Here is a 16,469-nt window from a genome sequence, read left to right as displayed (position 1 = left end):
GAGCGTTATTCATGAAACGGCTCGTTGTTTCCACTTGGTTTCCACGCTATGTTCGATAATGTCCTCTTCAATCAGTCTAACGCTAAATCCAGTCCCCGGTTTCTGCGTAAAATCTAGCGCGCTCCAACAAGCCGTCGTCCCCAGAACCGCCACTAGTCTTCTTGCTAGTGCGCCCTCCGACACTCCAGGAGCCATCCCAAAAGGACTTAAAGTTTTTGTTAACATAGCTTGGGACACGAACGTGCCTCCACCTCCACCTGGCAGCGAAGATACAATTCAAAAAGTAATTCGTGGCCAACACTACAATGAATCAAATTCCGATGGGTGGTTCATCCCAGTCCTAGTGTCAGATCCCCGCGATGACAAAGACAAAGGTCGGTGCTGTCATCAACCCGTCTCCGCGTACTTCGCTTAAGCACCATTTCTGGCTGTAATTTCAATTCTTCCCGCGTGATTGACATCCATTGGATCGTCGTCTTCAGCCGGGAAACCGGCCCTTGTCGTCGACTGTGTCCTTAACCCATCCGTCAAGCCTCGCACCCTGAAAGAAGCCCACTTCAAAGCGTTCATTATAGGCACGTCATTTCATGCTTCGTGTCTATCATCTGACCATGACTTGACGTAGAACTTGCGCTGCAGCGTGTTGAATCACACACCACACTTGCGCTTTCTCGGCAGATTAGCACGCCCAACATCGCCTCGAAAGGCAAACCTGTGTCGCGCCAAGTGCTTGTGCCTAGAAACCTCTTTCCGCCCGGTCACCCTCACCACAAATCCGACGCTAAGACTACCCTCATTCAGGAACTAGCTTCTCCAACAGTTATAGCCCCGGCCTCAAAAGTTGAGTGGATACTCAAAAGTGCTACTCCCACATGGACATGGACTCCGACAAAGGACCACCGTAAAATCCGCTTCATCATCAATGTGCCCAATCTGGTAAGTCTCATCCCCGGCATACCATCGAGCTTGTCGGGCTGTTTCCACGGAGACATGCTGTCGCCAATAGTTTAGTTCCCGTGTTGATCCTTGGCAATCGTTGGGTTGTACAGACTCGCGCGCAAATCTCAAACTCAACGCTCGACGTAGAACCAAGAAGAGTGATACTACACGTTCCTTCATTATACGACTTGGATATCAACCTCGATGTGGCACCAGACACCGAGCCTACTACGGCCACGTACGGTCGTCTTGGCGAAGGAGCCACCGTGACAGAGCTCAAAAGGTTTAGAGATCTCGATGTGGACGGTGCCAAGGCGGAGTGGAGGGTAGCCGAAAAGGTTATAGTTATCCTGGCTTAACAGGGCTTAGCAGCGCAGGCGCCATACCGCCGAAGTCAGGGTAACCTTTGATGAAATGAAAAGCTTTAAATATCTAAGTGACAATACAACCTTGTTGCGCTCGCACACGCAGGAGGGAGATGTTGGAACGTAATTGGTGGGTTGTTCAAAATTTCATACGTTCATTAACTAACGCTTTGCTTCTGATTCGGACCCTGTCATCAGCGATAACTTATCCTTAGGCTGCTCGGGTCGCCACTGCACACGAGCAGCACTTCGGGTCCTGACATAACGATTAACGAGGTCGCGAATTGTGCCCTAGATATGACAACTCGTGGTCATAGGCCCTCTCCTTGTGTAAATACCCACGTTCACCGCTGCTGTCCAAGCTTACGGTCTATCGGGTCTCTGTTATCTCTGATAGTCATCTTCTAGCATATCATGCACGTTGCTTCCTCGAAGGCAAACACTAGTCCTGACCATTGTTTTGTACAAGCGCTGTGGCGCTTTGATCGTCACGCTATTCCTCGACCTATGTTTATATATTACATCTAGGGACCGTCTGATGCTGACCATTCATCTCCTAAGTCTCCGGAGGCTCGCAAAAGCCCGCACTCCCTGCATGGTCCAGGCACGCTTTTACTGGCCGCGTCAGCAGCGAAAAGAAGAGAATCTATTTCGGAAACCGGCGCTCCCCAGTTCATTGTACGGGAAAGTGCCAACAGCCTGAGTGCTTCTGACTCCACGTCATATGGGAATCAAAGTCATGACGACTTATGATCTTCAACAGCAAGGTACGACTGCTGCATGCCAAGCCCAAGTGATATGGTAGCGGGGATGAAACGCCTGACATGTCAAGCAGTTCATAAATACGGTCCACTGACATGGGGCCTGGTTGGCCGTATCTACGCTCAGTTAACACGGGCCAAGCTGGCCAAGGGGGAACGATAGAATGCTCTAGTACTGGTATCATTCAGGAATCGAAGTGCAACGTCCCAAGCTCCTGGGCAACATCCCGGGTGGCTATGGAGCGGGGGGGGAAGAAGATCAGCTGCGGAGCAGGAGGAGAACGGGGATAAGCATACATTGGCAAGCACCTTTCATGAGGGCCATTCCTTCCAGCTGCCCGTTCTCGACCTCGTGTCCAAGACTGATGATCGCCTGGTGGCGTTTGATCGCAAGTGGCTGTAAGAAGACGTTAATTACTTAGAGAATGTAATGATGGTTTCTTGGTGCTGAGAGACAGACTATGAGTTCTTCCTGTGCTTCGGCGATCGCAGCTGTTATCTTGCGCTTCTTGTCTTCTAGAATCGCATATTGTTTGAGGAAATCCTGATGAAGGGTCTCCCTTCGGTTGCGTATCAGTGTGTTGAGCAGACAGCGGTATATACGCCCTGACAGGACGTCCTACATATCGTTCATGACGTTGGCGATTTCGGTTTCCTTGTTCTGGAGCTGTTTGAAAGGTGAAGATGAGAGGTGATGTGTATCAAGAATACGAACAGCAAGGTTGAGTTCCTTTTGCGTTGTCTGTATTATCTTATTGTCGCGTCCTCTCAACTTCTTCTCCCATGTCGCTGGCAAGCGTATATAGTCAGATACAGCTAGCTCTATAATTTTTGACACACCTTTGAACTCTGCCGCGATGACGGCGAACGTTCTTGGATATCTGTTGTCAGTGTGGTAGGTAGCATCAAATATCACGAGAATTACTCCTCGTTGTGGTCATCACTGGTGCCTTGAGAGCCCTTGAGGTCCATGTCTCCCTCGTCCCCTGATAACGGTTGAGAAGGAGGTCTAATTGATGACACGCGTCTTTCGGGCATCTTGGATAACAACTGTTAGGCGCGTCTATCTGGTCAGTAAGGAGTCGTTCTAAGTATTAGCTAAACTTGACGCGCGTCTGTGGCTAACTCATCACGCGATCACGTGATGTCATATACGCGTTACGCCGTCACGGCTTCCCAGCAATCCACACGGTACGGAGTGAATTCTCTCTTTACATAATTTTTGTGAGCGGTGACACCGACGCGTCGCGGGAAACCGACTTCACGCGCGAGAGTCTGAAACAACCAGCTGATTCAAATTGTTGCGTTCTTTTCACAGCGTCAGGTCAGAGACGCTAAGTGAAGAACTCGATGAAACGGCTCCGAGGTCATGGGGACCGTCAGTGGGTATTCTTTGATCCCAAGTAAAGTTCACGTGGAAAACTTTCATCCCCGTATGAGGCAGATCGGCACCAAATGTGGGGTAGTGTGTGTTTATGTACGCCAAGGGAGTGACGCTCGAGTAGCTATAGCTGGTCAGTGAGATCATCCGTTATTTAACCAGGTATGTACGTGGCAAGTTGGATTGATGTGCTCTCTTGTGGTGGGCTAGGGAGGCCTTACGTAAGGTCAGCTCGTCGGGTAAATTCATGTGTTGCCGCATTCGGCGAGGACCGTTGCTGTACTATACTACGTCCAGGTGAAACGCTAATGGACTTATGCTTATGGAATTCTACCTTGAGTTACTAGGTTATACATTATAACTCAAAGTGCTATGCAATATAGTTTGTACAGGTACCGGCCCTGCAAATTGTATGTAATATTTAACTTTGATGGAGACAGGACTCACAGGAGTACTAGTACTAAGTAGTATAAAAGTATTATGTAGTAGTACCCGTGACTCGCATTACTAGTACTGAATAGACACACGTTGGCAGTACCCTAGTGCTGCGGCGCATTGAACCATCGCCCTGGATCGCCCCTTAAATTCTGGACCATGTACGATCCTACATTCCGTTTCAAAATCTTGACTTAGACACGCAGACCGATTGTATTGTGCCTGTAGTCTGACAAGTCAGAATGGTGTAAATTTAAGCGTTTGAGAACGGCACGGTCACGGAGTTTGAAAGATCAGTGCCAGTCAGGTTCCAGATTTTTCACGTGCGGATTGGCGAGGTGCTGGATAAGTAATTTATCAGATACTATCGCTGCGCAAAGCTATGCAATATTATTATGAAACCATCAGCGCCATTGTAGCGGCGAGCGCCTGATACAGACCCTAGCTCCCCTTGTCACTCAGTCTGCATAATGTGCCATCGTGGTACAATGATGACACTCCTTGGGGGCATCAATGGTTCAACCGAAAGACTTCCCAGTATCTCCCTTGGCACAATAGTGGAGAGCATAACCTTGTACCACGGCATCCAGGCCAAGACATCCCTGCCCTCTTCAAAATTACGACTTGGCTCGACAACGTGTGGAAAAAGAACGACATAACATTGATCCCTCAAATCTGTTATGTTGGCGAACCTGTGGCGCGATGAGATGCGACATGTGGCGAGGTGCACACGGGTGGGGGTAGCGGTCTTCGTGGGAAGGGGTAGTACTCGCAGAATGCGTAGGAGCAAATCACACGATAACGTCGGTGCGGCGGGTGGCGCGGATGAGAGCTTTTGTTTGAGCTGTAGACACCAAAGGGTATAGTCGGTCTTTGTGCCTGAGATCAGGTGTTGCGCACGCGCTGCCATTCCACCACTGTTATACCATCGCGTTTCAATACCAATCGACCAATGATCTCGCAAGACGCGCACGTACCGCACAAACTTCCCTTTAGCGCTCTTGTTTTTACGAGGGCTGAGTCCAATGCCGCGCTGTATCTCACGTTCGAATGGAGTGACAAAGTTGTGTCCGTGCTGTTGGAGAAAAAGCGAGAGCAGCTCAGCACCTGCACCGTCCTTTGTGGGATTTATCGCAAAAGATGAGATGGGCTTTAAGCTAGTCAATGATTTCTTTTCGGCAAACGGGGCAAAGTTGGGTGGAGCAAGAGGCTTCAGAACGATCGCTTTAGAAGTCAGCTGAGGCCTCGGAGGTGGCTTGAGAATCGATAAAGGTTTGGAAGACGATGCATTTTCTGGGGGGCTGATTACAAACGAAGGTAGCTTGAGAGGTTGAAGAGGTCTAAGAGGCGCGGAATGTGGTTTTGGACGGGATATAGGAGGAAGATGCACAGATGCTGATTCCGAAGGGGCCATGGTGAGGCGCACGCGAGACGGATCTGCCCCTGCATTGCTCGCAGTGATAAATGGGTTCGGTCGCTTGAAATTTCCAGCTGGGCGAACCGATGTCTCCTTCTCCTTTCCCTTCAAGTTAGCCTCGCGTCCAAGTGAAATGTCACCAAAGTCGGGAAGTGCGGCAGTAAACCGGTTTTGCGGTCGTTCTCGAACACGACTGGAATCCTTCGACTTTTCTTGCTTGTCATCAGGAACCTTTGTTGATGGCCCGGCCTTCGGTGAATCAAAAGAAGACACGAAAGGCGGTGGAGGTTTGTATGCGGGTTTCGAGATATTCTTGGTTACCTGGAAGCCGTCAGGTCCTTGTAGGCGAGGCCTTTTGGTTGGTCGATTACTGGACTGCAGCCAGACGTGCCTATCAGTATTTGGAATTAAAAGAAAGTACATGTGCAACTGACCTCCATATTCGCCTCAGGCTGGGCAGTGTGCAAGTTTTTGTCAAGTGACATCATAGGATGTCACATGTTGCTTAATATTATGATTTGTCATCTCCGTCGCTTTAATTGCTCAATTTAAATTTCAATCATTCTGCCAAGTTGCGAACGTGCATGGAGCCCTTTTGTATTGTTTCTATGACCTCAAATAGTGGTCCAGTCACTGTCTCTGTCCAAACTGCCGCGTCGAGTTCTCGTGTCAGTGCATCACTTGCCAATGATTTAAATCCAAATGCACGCACTGGCATGTGTGCTGCGTTCAATTCAATCGTTGCCTAATTATACACTCAGGACCGTCATGACAATTTCAATATGCCACCCAACAGTGGAGCCGATCTTTGATAGCATCCAAGCGTCTGGCATTTCGACGGAAATCAATGCTATGTTCAATAAAGGCAAATTCTAAATAATGTAAGTTATCAAACATCTGTTCGAGAAGCCCAGGCTGAGAGGAGTCAAAGTGATTACTGTACGGTGATGCTAATGCGTCTTTAGGATGAATCGAAATTAGAAGCGAGAAGACCGCACAGAGATTCAGAATTCAAATTCGAGCTGCGTACAGCATGAGAGCTGTACCATCTGGGGAGGCCCCGAAAGGATACATGCAGTCTACGTATCATGCAGTGAGCGGCAGGCCACATTAACTTAGTTCGTCATAAAAGGCTTGGTACTTGGCGCCAGTGGGTCTAACTAAATGGTAGTTGAAGTGCCTTTTCAAGCACATCACATGGGCCAAGTTAAAAGTCACCTCGTGACAACTTAAACGTGATCACGATGAGTCTAGACACCGGTGACCATATGGTAGACCTCTTTGTTCTCAACCATCATGGATCTTTCAGATGAGGATAAGAGGGAGATCGGTCAGGTGCGCCGAAAGCCGCTCTCAGATCGGACTAAATCCTGAGGACCACTCCAGCACTTCGTTTTTGGATTCCATGGATATGAGGTCAGCGATGATGCAAAGGAACTCATCAACAAGTATCATGTTGGGTATGCAACAGCGCACATGGATGTACTCTATACTCACGAGTTATCGTAATCAGGAACATCATCCTCATGAAACGGAATGTGCAAAGTGAGGCGCAATGTTTGTTGAAATATTCACACTTATGCGAATCATGATTTCCCCAGGTGTGAAGCACGTGCACGCGCTTGTTCAATCTTTGCAGCAGTGCGCAAGAGATGCTGGACACATGCATCCGCTGATGATTGGGATTGATCAAGAGAATGGTACATTTCTCAGCGTCCGCTTTCACGTCAGGCTAATGCTATGATCACAGGCCTTGTATCTGCGTTCAGCTCGACTGCAAAACATCAGGCTGGTACACAGTTGTAAGTCGCGTCTCCTTGACCCTCTTTTGTCTCATTACTTTTCAGCCCAGGAGCTATGGCAATCGCTGCTACCGGTGATCCCGAATATGCCAGAAGTTGTTCGGCGGCTTCAGCTCGTGAGATGAAAGCTGTTGGCATTAATTGGTCCTATTCTCCAGTAGGAGACGTGAATTCTGACCCAAGGAACCCAGTCATTGGTAAGTATCAGGTACTTCGGTGCTCGACGGTGTCTTGACCTGTGTGCTCTTTCCTTGAGGTGTACGCTCTTTTGGAGATGGTGAGACAAAAGCTACTCGGAGAACTTTTGCTAAGCTTCGGTGATTAGACCCTACAGAGGTTGCGCGATTTGCGAAGGCGGTTAGCGATGGCCTCACACAAGGTGGTGTCGCACCGTCTGCGAAACATTTCCCAGGACACGGTGATACAAACATTGACTCGCATCTTGGTCTCCCCATCATCAACAAAAGTCGTGCCGAGTTGGATGAAACCGAGTTAAAACCTTTCAAAGAACTTACCAACGTTGGCGTCGCCAGCATCATGACGGGGCATATGGTTATCCAGGCTTTGACTGGTGACAATAAGACTCCAGCCTCCCTTTCACGGGCTGTGACTACGACCCTATTGCGGGAGGAGCTGCATTTTGAAGGGGTCGTCGTGACGGATTGTCTGGAGATGAATGCGGTGAAGGAGAGGCAGGGAGGCGTACCACGTGGTGCTGTGGAAGCGTTAGCGGCGGGTGCAGATGTGGTTATGATTTGCCATAATATGGCATTCCATAGGGGAGCGATGGAGGCGACCTACAAGGCAGTACAGAAGGGTGAGCTGCACATGGACGAGCTAAGGAAAAGCGGAGAAAGGATCACTGCATTGAAACGGAAATTCGCTGGGACATGGGATGATGTGCTCGGAAACCCATTTGACGAGAAGGCCATGAATGCGTTGCAGGCGACGAACAAGAAACTGAGCGAGGAAGCATACGCAAAATCTATCGCGCTTGTTTCTGGATCTCTTCCTGTGTTTTCGTCGGGCAAGATCGTGGTGATGACACCCGTCGTGGAAAGCCTTAATGCAGCGGTGGATGATGCGGAAGGTGTGCAACGCAGCGGGAAAGGTCACGTCCGGAACACGGCGGCGCCTTACTACATGTCTTTCGCGGAGTCCGTGCGACGCCGCGCTGCAGATGTCGAACATTTGGTTTATGCAGCTGATTTTGACTGCAGAAGAGATTTCGGCGAGGGTGTCATATTCGTCACACGTAACGCGGATCGTAGTGCTTGGCAACTGGATGTCTTGGAGAGCGTCAGGATGCAGGCCAGTGGGGTATCGATTGTGGTCCTGGCGAGCTGCGCGCCGTATGAATTATTTTCTGGGAGGGTCTTGGGTGTCCAAGCATGCGTGGCAAGCTTCGAGTACACTAGTGATGCGTTGGAAGCTGCTGCTAGTGTTATTTTTAACGAGGTCACTCCGGTCGGGGAGTCGCCTGTTAGCATTTAAATTGGCTACCAGCATTATGTATGCCAAGCTGATGTTAGGATCGCTCTTGTGATTCAGAGATATGGCGCTATATGTGAATATTAATATTATTTACAGCACGCCAGTGTGATTTACGTAAGCTACTAGCGGTCACTCATCCACATCCTCCCGACGAAGAAACTTTTTGGACGCGACAAAGCGAAGCAGCGAAGGGGAATTTCGCACAGAGATTTTGATTTTGTCATTGACGATTAGTAGGTCTCGATCTTTAACTTATTGTTGGCTCGTCTGTCATAATTTGAATTATCACTAACCCGAACTTGACCCGAACTTCAATGTACATTTATAGGACGCACCTGCGCCTACTGCACTTGGTGCACTGAAGTCCATCTGAAGCGTGCCCTGTGACAACCACACCCGCATTATGTTCACAAGACATTCTTTCTCACAGACAGGGCAGAGAAATAGGAGAGGAAGAATTTATGGGATGAGATCATCAGGGACAGGGACGAAGACGACGACGAGCGCGGACAAAGGGCTTGAAACTCGTGAGAAGGAATGACAAAACGACAAAGAGAGGCGAGAGCGGCTTTGCCTTTGACGCGAGGAAGATAATCTCGCGGACCTGACGCGCATGATTGGTGCGTCGTTTCCGCCGATGGGCCGTGTATTTGATGTGCGGGGATCTACTATACTGACGTAGGGTACCTTACGGCTACCTCATCGGAGCCCATGCTTGAGGTCTGCGGGGTCTGCTACTGAAGCGAATGCTAAGGAGATCATGAGCGCCCTCTGGAGGGAATTCAAGTACGTTTCATAGCCAAACCTCGCTTTCTATACTATTGTCAGGGTATCTGGGATACAGATATGCAGAGCGAAAACTCAATTATCAGGTAAAGACCGTTGCTTTGTCCTTATCTCTCACCTTCGCAAACGCCTACTCGTCCGTTCTCCGTCCAATTTGCATTATGGTTTGCACAATTATGGACAAGAATATCCCGCAACGCGTCCGATATCTTTCTAACTCAGATCCGCTCCCGTAAATTCATCACAAGCTCAAGAACAAGTTCTATTGTCGGGGAACGAAGTCTCCGCCTTCATACTAACACTAGCTCACATACGTGTTCATCGATATCGGTTTGCTAAATTTATTATCAATTATCCCCATTTACTGAACATCTTTCGCAACATCTCCTAGATCTACTGCTTACTCTACAACCCCTTTTTTAAACTCGCCTCCATCGATTCTGAGCGCTGAACCATATCTTCATCCGAACCTGGGTTCTTTTCGCGATACTGACCCGACCTGTTGGCGGCCCTTCTTGACAGGTCCTTGCCCTCGCTCTAACCTGAACTTCCTCGCTTAAAGCTCGCAACCATGATAAGGATGGTTTCCGTACCCTATGGATGCGATTGAAACCTGCTGATAAGCTTGATGCGGTGATCCCGTTTGACACCGAGGATGCTATGTTTGACTCCCGTATAGTTACTATGTGTCCACTGATAGAGGAGAACAGCTTTTGTGGTTTGTGGTTTATGATGGCACCTATATTCTGTTCGCTGTTTCCCGATGGCGCCTTGTAGCGATTAGCGGAAGAATCTCCACCAGCGCGCCCGATGTCATCCATCCCAAAGAAGGCATGAAGCGCTATTCCAAGAATGCAAAATCGCGAGAGCAATTGCGACCGTCCTTAGCGAGATGCTTCCATACAGGAAACCGGAACAGACAGAAGGGAGCGTAATACCGGTGCGTGTGATTTCTCAGTTAACCCTGATCTCCATTCTGTCAGTCTGCCACATCACCTTTGCGTGGCACATCATGACTCTCCTGCCCCCATCCTGTTCGTATCGATTTAATCGATCTATAGGAAGTGCCACGGTCGCAAGAACTTATATATACCCAATTTCCATGGGCATCAAGGAAATGGACGTATGAAATCGCAGTCTGACATCTAATTCAGTTCTCCGTCGTGTAAAGATTACCATGGTATGGGTGTTAAATTCTATAATGCAGAGGGGGAGGAACAGGCTTTAGAGAAGCAGCTTTTGGTGCGTTGCCTGACGAAAAACTGTTCTTGGTGTTGAGAATGTATAGGAGCGAGTCGCTGTTGAGATTAGTAGGAGGGATGTGAAGATGGACCGAAGAGTAAGTGTTTTTTCTCTTATTTTTCTCTGCGTCAGTCATTCTGTCTTCCGTGTACTGTCAATTTGTTATTATGTTTTCTCCCCTGTTCCTGCTGACTGACAGAGACTGATATTTGGTATAGCACATCGAAAATGACTACCTCGGACAATCTCACCATGATTATGGAGACGGCTCCTTGCGTACGCCATCCCCAATATCATCATTATTTATCAAGGACAAAGTTATGTACAGGTCGAACCCAGTCGATGGTATCATGAAGTTGCAGTCATTCGAAACTGCGCGTAACAAGAGCCATCGCTAAGTGAGGAGTGATGCGTATTTGACAAGAATGACAACGTCGAGTTCCAAAAATCACTGATTCCATGTTTATTTGGTATGGCCACTTGGCACTCACGATCGTCTACGTTCCGGCTTCTTTCAAGTCGTCACGCTCGGAACAACTCAGTTTCATACCCGTCTATCTGTAGAGTTTGTGCTATGCCATGTTGTCGACGTTAACTATCTACGCGGATAAGTTTGACTACAGAAAGGCATTCGACCACCATTCATCGCTGCCACCACTTTCTGTACGATTTTTATTCTGTGCGTGACAGTGCAGTGTAGAGAAAGTCAGGCTTGGCTACCGGCCTTTTGACTTTACTCCTTGGGCCCAGAAAAGGTTGATGTTACACATCCTGGAATTTGGGCTCAACAGCGTTAGATGTTCATTGGGCCGTGCCACTGGCTCGATCAAAGGCTCTTTGGGCACTGATGCGGCAGTCCCCCTCGTCAGCGGGAGCAGCTTGGTGCATCAAAATGGCTCACAAGTCACTCGCATCCCCGAAGTACATCGCCAGCATAGCTGCTCCTTGTCTTGTTTGCTTGGAGGTGTGTTTCAATTCCAAGTTCCTTGCATTTCTGGATGTCAGCCAAAGCTGACTTCGGGGTAGCTGATTCTTTCCTCCACCCTGGCTTCTTGACGTCCGATGCCCCCTTCTTTGATCGTGCCATGTGGAAGGTAAAACACAAGACCGAGGTAATTGGTGTGAGACAGTTCCGAAATTTCAGAGGGTATGATGTCACTCCGTGTTTTAAAATTCACTTGGTCCTCAATTTTGATTGACCTGGGTCCCGCACTGTTGTAACACATAGACTACACTAGTAAAGCATCACATTGAATTTCAACTACATACTGAGCACAAGAGTGAGTACCGCGTGATTGTGGTGCCCAGCGAGCCCCAATGGAAGATGCAATAAGCATCAGGACCATGGTCATCAACGAAAGGCTAGAAAAAATTAAGGATACCATCTGCCAAACAAAACACAAGTATATACAGAGGAATACGTTTGTCATCGTGTAGTCTAGCCTGACGACTCTTGATGACGAATGAAGACGAACAAAGTTGCCCGCCCCGCAGATTAGCAAATGTGGCAAGATTATCACGTACAAGTTCAATTGCAGAGTTCCATTCAACCTCTGGGCCAACTTTTGGAAGACCACCTTGGCGGTTGGGCAGTAAGCGCATTAGGATGAAGAGGCGTTCAAAGGGTCCGTTAGGCAGCAGGCGGATGATCAGGCCGAGAGGGATGGATACGTGGATACGAAGCCAAGGGCGACCAAATTCACCGAGTTGAATATCTGAGCAAAAACGAACGCATTGAAGACGAGCGTCTGTACAATGATGTCATTGCCCGACGTCTCGGTAAAGCCCAGGATCTGGGTGCCATGGAAGTGGAATAGTAGGATGACGGTGATCTGGTAGACGGACTGCAACAAGATCTGTTTGTACATGTTCACAGTGAAAAGTGGTGCCATCTGCTTATCAGATGTCCAGTTGAGTAACACCAGCGATGCAGGGTCCGTGGCAAGCGCAAGCGCAGTGAATGTGTCCATGATGATATTGATCCACAACATCTGAACAGCTGACAGTGCCAACGTCTCAGAACTAGAAGCGATGGCGGTCACAGAAGTGATCACCACAGCAGTAATGTTGTGGAGATCTGGAACTGTAGGAATTTCCAAACTGCGTCGTTCATGCAACGACCCCACATGATTGCCTTGACGATAAAAGAGAGGTTGTCGTCCATCAGAATGATGTTGGACGCCTCTTTGCTACTTCTGTCTCTGCTATGCCCATGGAGAATCCTACGTGCGCTGTTTTGAGAGTAGGTCCGTCATTCGTACCATCGCCAGTGACGGCAACGATCTCCCTGAGTGCACAAAGCTTCTCCGTCAGTATCTTCTTGTCTTCAGGTGACGAACGAGCGAGGACCTGGAGCCGTGAAACGATCTCAGGCATCTGCAATTCGTCAAGCTGGGGAAGGACGGGTCCTTCCATGATGATGCTGCCAGCCATGTATATACTGCATAGCGATTGAATACACAGGCCTCGACTGCTGTTGCTGAACAGATTGACTATTCCGAACCCCGTGAACTTTGCCATGACGCGACTGCCATCTCTGCATTGTGTTATGAACGCTCTGAAGGAGAAATACAGGAAAGATGACATACCCAACATCGCTGAAATTCCCGCCTGAGCTGCACGAGGTATTCATCGGTGGTCGAGATGAAAATCAACGGAAGCCAGACTTACAGAGACATGATAGACATCGTGGGCTTCTGTCAAGATTGTTTTCTTACTGTTCTGCATTATGGCTTGCATTGGTGCTAGCAATTTCGGAGTAGATGAGAGTCGCTCACATTGATATTGACGGAGGTCGCAGCGCTGATGACCTTCCCACTCCCGACCTGGGCTCTGGAGAAAGCAAGCCTATACAACATATATAAGCGACTTTCAAGACTATTGATCTTGCCGATCATCTTACTAGGCCGTGTAGGTCGCGGTAGCCCAGTATGGACCTGGAAAGAGGGCTCATATGTAAGTCGGCAATTTGGCAGCAAGAGAATAGGAACACCCACCCGACTTCCCGAATTTGCTGACGCTGAAACAATCTCAAAGTTTTAAATAGTCCCTAACAGAAGTAGACACACTTACTTCCAAACTATCGGGAAGAAGTCTTCATAGAGGCCGTCCGGGTTGGGACTCCAGGCGAGCATGATCGTGACCTCCTTGCCGAGGCCGTTGCTGCGAAACGTTGGGTCGAGATCACCGACACTCACGACTGGAAGGTCAAATTCCTGACGAAGGGTCGGGGTGACATTGTTTCGGATTTTTAAAACACGAAGTGTACTAGTAGTTGAGATTGAGTGTGGATTGAAGAGCTCGAGTAGAGTCTCAGCAAGCAGGCTTTTATCTTGACGTTCTGGAGGTGGGCTGGTCTTACTGCTGGTCTTCGTTGGAGAGCACCCTCGTCGGTGTAGTCGGGTGCCCATTCAGATACTACATTATTCTAACCGTGATATGTGAGAACAGGCGTGGGCTCGAAATATGATATAGCAGTTACATCTACCGATATAAAACACTGTACGATGCAGTGGAGACAACATAAGATCAGATTCGGTGGCGACTCGTATACGGTTTTTGATGCCATCAGACTCAAGGAACCGCAGCTGGGTACCTCGAGACTGTCGAGAACGCCAACATGTTGGACAAACAAGGAAAGAAAATCCGGTAGTTCGAACCTGTTCGCTGGCGTTATCTTTTATTTGTTTCGCCGTCGTCAAAAATGCTTGTTCAGCGTTTGACGGCATTCGTTGCTGGACATCCCTCCAAGAATGGGACACTGGGTCCAGCCAACAGATTCCTGCTGAAGTGGTTGAAACGAATATTAGCATTAAAAAAATGGCCCCAAGTCAGATTCAAAAAGTGAAGGGACTCGGAGTATGAGTATGTCACACACTGAACATCCGGATCACCTACAAAAGGCTTGTCCGGACGTGCGCAACCTACCGAGTTGGTTCACCTACAGAAGGCTGGTCAACTCGGGAAGGTGATGGAAAGTTCCAAGTAGAACTTGAAGGAGGAACGAGTAAACAAAGACTTACACGAAAGACGATCGCGATGATCCAAGGCAATATCATCATCATATGACAAATAGTAGTAGTGTTTCTAGATGAGAATGTCAGTCAAAGGTATGCTGAAAAGTTTGATTGTACCTTCTAATCACACAAAATCGCAGTGTTACAGTAGCACACCATGCGGGGGGCCAACGTTAACGACTGTCGAGGAAGATGGGAGGCGACGGAGAAGAGTCAGAAGACACATTGTCATGTGACCGTATTGTCTAAGTCACATGGCAACTCTCTGTCGTTGTTTTGGATCGTTTGGGTTGTACCTCATTCTCCTGCACTTAGTGGCACTAAAGACAATAATATTGATATCGACCTTACCTTGCAGATCAACGATGACTACGCCGTACACGCCAACCTCGTTCATTCAAATGACGCCTAGTACACCAGTAACGCCAAGTCTAGCGCCAGCGCCAACACGCGGTCGTGGAACAGGTGCAAAACGCGGCCGTAAGCCTCGCGGTGCATTACCAAATGCGTCCACCGATACTCGCCCTCCACCACAATCCGGACCCAGCACATCTACGTCTGCAACACGATTCACCCCGGCCCAGTGGGCGACGCCTGGAGTCCCTGCGGGTGCCACTGCCACTGCCTCGACCTCTACTGTGACAATTCCTGCTGCTCAAAACAGTGCTGCAAATGCTGGTGATGTCTCGATGGACAGTGGGGATGATGAACCTGTGGCGACGCAGCCTCTGCCCGTTACTGCTGCTGTTTCTTCGACAGATACGATAATTCCACCGTCTGGGACGGCCACGAAACCTGCGGGTGCTCCGGATGAGGACGTAGAGGGTGAAGACGAGCTTTTACCTGCAATGGCGGATGATGACTACTCTGCGCAGTTGTCATGGCAGAGCGAGAGCAAGGATAATCTGAAGTAAGTTGTGGTATTTTGTTTGATAGTACACCTGCTTATTAAATCGGTCAGGGTGCTTATGGACAATTTCAGTCCGGCACAGTATGAACGCTTTGAAGCCTATCGACGCCATGCACTACCGAAGCAGGCTATACGGAAGGTGCGAGCTCGCGGTAATGATATTACAGCCTCACTTACAATACTATGGATAGGTTATACAACAAACGACAGGACAGCAAGTCTCTCAGCCCGTTGCACAAATAGTAGCAGGTGTTGGGAAAGTGTTTGTTGGCGAGATCGTAGAAAAAGGTACGTTTTTCTATTTGCGCACCCAGTCTTGCGTGTTCTCATTTATCTTGTATTTAGCTCGCCAGGTTCAATCACGGCGCAATGATTCTGGCCCCCTCACGCCAGATCACCTTCGTGAAGCGTACCGGATGTATCAGGCAGAGACTGGACGTGTGGGCAGTGCGCGACCAGTGCGAGGGAAGCGTCTGTTTGTCAGGTAGTGAGTCAAGTTTTGGTAATACCATTATATTGCAATCTAGACGTCATTACCACCGAGGGGGCACTTGTTAGCATAGACTCGAGCGCTCACACGCACGTGTGCTGCAGGCACTTCTGCTATGCAATTTTACATCAATTCATCGGCTACTTCACATCGTGCTGCATCACATACATCGCACAGCGGCTACGCAAAGTTTCTGGCATCATTAACCCAAAAGTTATAATTCGTTGGGGCAATCATATCTTTTTACTTCTCTTCATAACCATCATCTTCCCGCTAAGTCGCCATCCTCCTACTGTCGCCAACTTCCTCAGCGGATTGTATGAATCTTTGATTTAGGTATGTTATCACCGCATACATCATTAAGAATGCAGTAAAAATGCGACCAGGTCAAAACAGATGGTAAGTACACACTCTTACTGAGCGCAGGGAAA

General features: G+C 48.7%; 6 protein-coding genes across 6 annotated transcripts; 3 read left to right on the top strand and 3 right to left on the bottom strand.

Moving 5' to 3' along the window:
• Nucleotides 1-20: 20 nt before the first annotated feature.
• HD556DRAFT_977239 (pre-RNA processing PIH1/Nop17-domain-containing protein) lies at nucleotides 21-1,633 on the top strand. The gene is made up of 5 exons (XM_041312181.1): nucleotides 21-374; nucleotides 483-575; nucleotides 626-936; nucleotides 1,050-1,434; nucleotides 1,503-1,633. Exons 1-4 carry the CDS (start codon nucleotides 59-61, stop codon nucleotides 1,296-1,298), a joined length of 969 nt encoding a protein of 322 aa, XP_041164756.1. The 5' UTR covers nucleotides 21-58; the 3' UTR covers nucleotides 1,299-1,434; nucleotides 1,503-1,633.
• A 617-nt stretch (nucleotides 1,634-2,250) lies between these two features.
• HD556DRAFT_1304964 (uncharacterized protein) lies at nucleotides 2,251-3,103 on the bottom strand (the record flags this gene model as incomplete). Its single annotated transcript, XM_041299725.1, has 6 exons — nucleotides 2,251-2,300; nucleotides 2,363-2,462; nucleotides 2,526-2,625; nucleotides 2,689-2,854; nucleotides 2,906-2,946; nucleotides 2,991-3,103. The coding sequence occupies 6 exons, from the start codon at nucleotides 3,101-3,103 to the stop codon at nucleotides 2,251-2,253; spliced, it is 570 nt and encodes a 189-aa protein (XP_041164755.1).
• Nucleotides 3,104-4,335: 1,232 nt separating this feature from the next.
• On the bottom strand, nucleotides 4,336-5,783 carry HD556DRAFT_1304963 (uncharacterized protein; the record flags this gene model as incomplete). Its single annotated transcript, XM_041299724.1, has 2 exons — nucleotides 4,336-5,673; nucleotides 5,733-5,783. 2 exons carry the CDS (start codon nucleotides 5,781-5,783, stop codon nucleotides 4,336-4,338), a joined length of 1,389 nt encoding a protein of 462 aa, XP_041164754.1.
• Nucleotides 5,784-6,319: 536 nt separating this feature from the next.
• Nucleotides 6,320-8,670, top strand: HD556DRAFT_977117 (glycoside hydrolase superfamily). Its single transcript, XM_041312180.1, has 9 exons — nucleotides 6,320-6,416; nucleotides 6,470-6,633; nucleotides 6,685-6,758; nucleotides 6,812-6,843; nucleotides 6,900-6,998; nucleotides 7,049-7,100; nucleotides 7,146-7,297; nucleotides 7,357-7,377; nucleotides 7,426-8,670. Exons 2-9 carry the CDS (start codon nucleotides 6,595-6,597, stop codon nucleotides 8,592-8,594), a joined length of 1,638 nt encoding a protein of 545 aa, XP_041164753.1. The 5' UTR covers nucleotides 6,320-6,416; nucleotides 6,470-6,594; the 3' UTR covers nucleotides 8,595-8,670.
• A 3,601-nt stretch (nucleotides 8,671-12,271) lies between these two features.
• HD556DRAFT_1439006 (cation transporting ATPase) lies at nucleotides 12,272-14,032 on the bottom strand (the record flags this gene model as incomplete). Its single annotated transcript, XM_041305910.1, has 4 exons — nucleotides 12,272-12,756; nucleotides 12,884-13,158; nucleotides 13,211-13,237; nucleotides 13,695-14,032. The coding sequence occupies 4 exons, from the start codon at nucleotides 14,030-14,032 to the stop codon at nucleotides 12,272-12,274; spliced, it is 1,125 nt and encodes a 374-aa protein (XP_041164752.1).
• Nucleotides 14,033-15,039: 1,007 nt separating this feature from the next.
• Nucleotides 15,040-16,036, top strand: HD556DRAFT_1230126 (TAFII28-domain-containing protein; the record flags this gene model as incomplete). Its single annotated transcript, XM_041297324.1, has 4 exons — nucleotides 15,040-15,548; nucleotides 15,600-15,687; nucleotides 15,740-15,836; nucleotides 15,894-16,036. The coding sequence occupies 4 exons, from the start codon at nucleotides 15,040-15,042 to the stop codon at nucleotides 16,034-16,036; spliced, it is 837 nt and encodes a 278-aa protein (XP_041164751.1).
• Nucleotides 16,037-16,469: the final 433 nt, after the last annotated feature.

Source organism: Suillus plorans, assembly GCF_016647745.1.
Source record: "Suillus plorans strain S12 chromosome Unknown HD556scaffold_8, whole genome shotgun sequence".
Taxonomy (NCBI): domain Eukaryota; kingdom Fungi; phylum Basidiomycota; class Agaricomycetes; order Boletales; family Suillaceae; genus Suillus; species Suillus plorans.
The sequence above is the reverse complement of the archived record's forward strand: the minus strand, read 5'-3'. Positions and strand labels throughout refer to the sequence as shown.

Excerpts from the sequence above, each read along its gene's own strand:
- HD556DRAFT_977239 (XM_041312181.1), top strand. The coding sequence starts at position 59 with ATGTCCTCTTCAATCAGTCTAACGCTAAATCCAGTCCCCGGTTTCTGC. Across the intron at positions 375-482 it reads CCGCGATGACAAAGACAAAG|CCGGGAAACCGGCCCTTGTC; the intron begins GTCGGTGCTGTC and ends CGTCGTCTTCAG. Across the intron at positions 937-1,049 it reads TCATCAATGTGCCCAATCTG|ACTCGCGCGCAAATCTCAAA; the intron begins GTAAGTCTCATC and ends TGGGTTGTACAG.
- HD556DRAFT_977117 (XM_041312180.1), top strand. The coding sequence starts at position 6,595 with ATGGATCTTTCAGATGAGGATAAGAGGGAGATCGGTCAG. Across the intron at positions 6,999-7,048 it reads TGGGATTGATCAAGAGAATG|GCCTTGTATCTGCGTTCAGC; the intron begins GTACATTTCTCA and ends CTATGATCACAG. Across the intron at positions 7,378-7,425 it reads TGTACGCTCTTTTGGAGATG|ACCCTACAGAGGTTGCGCGA; the intron begins GTGAGACAAAAG and ends TTCGGTGATTAG.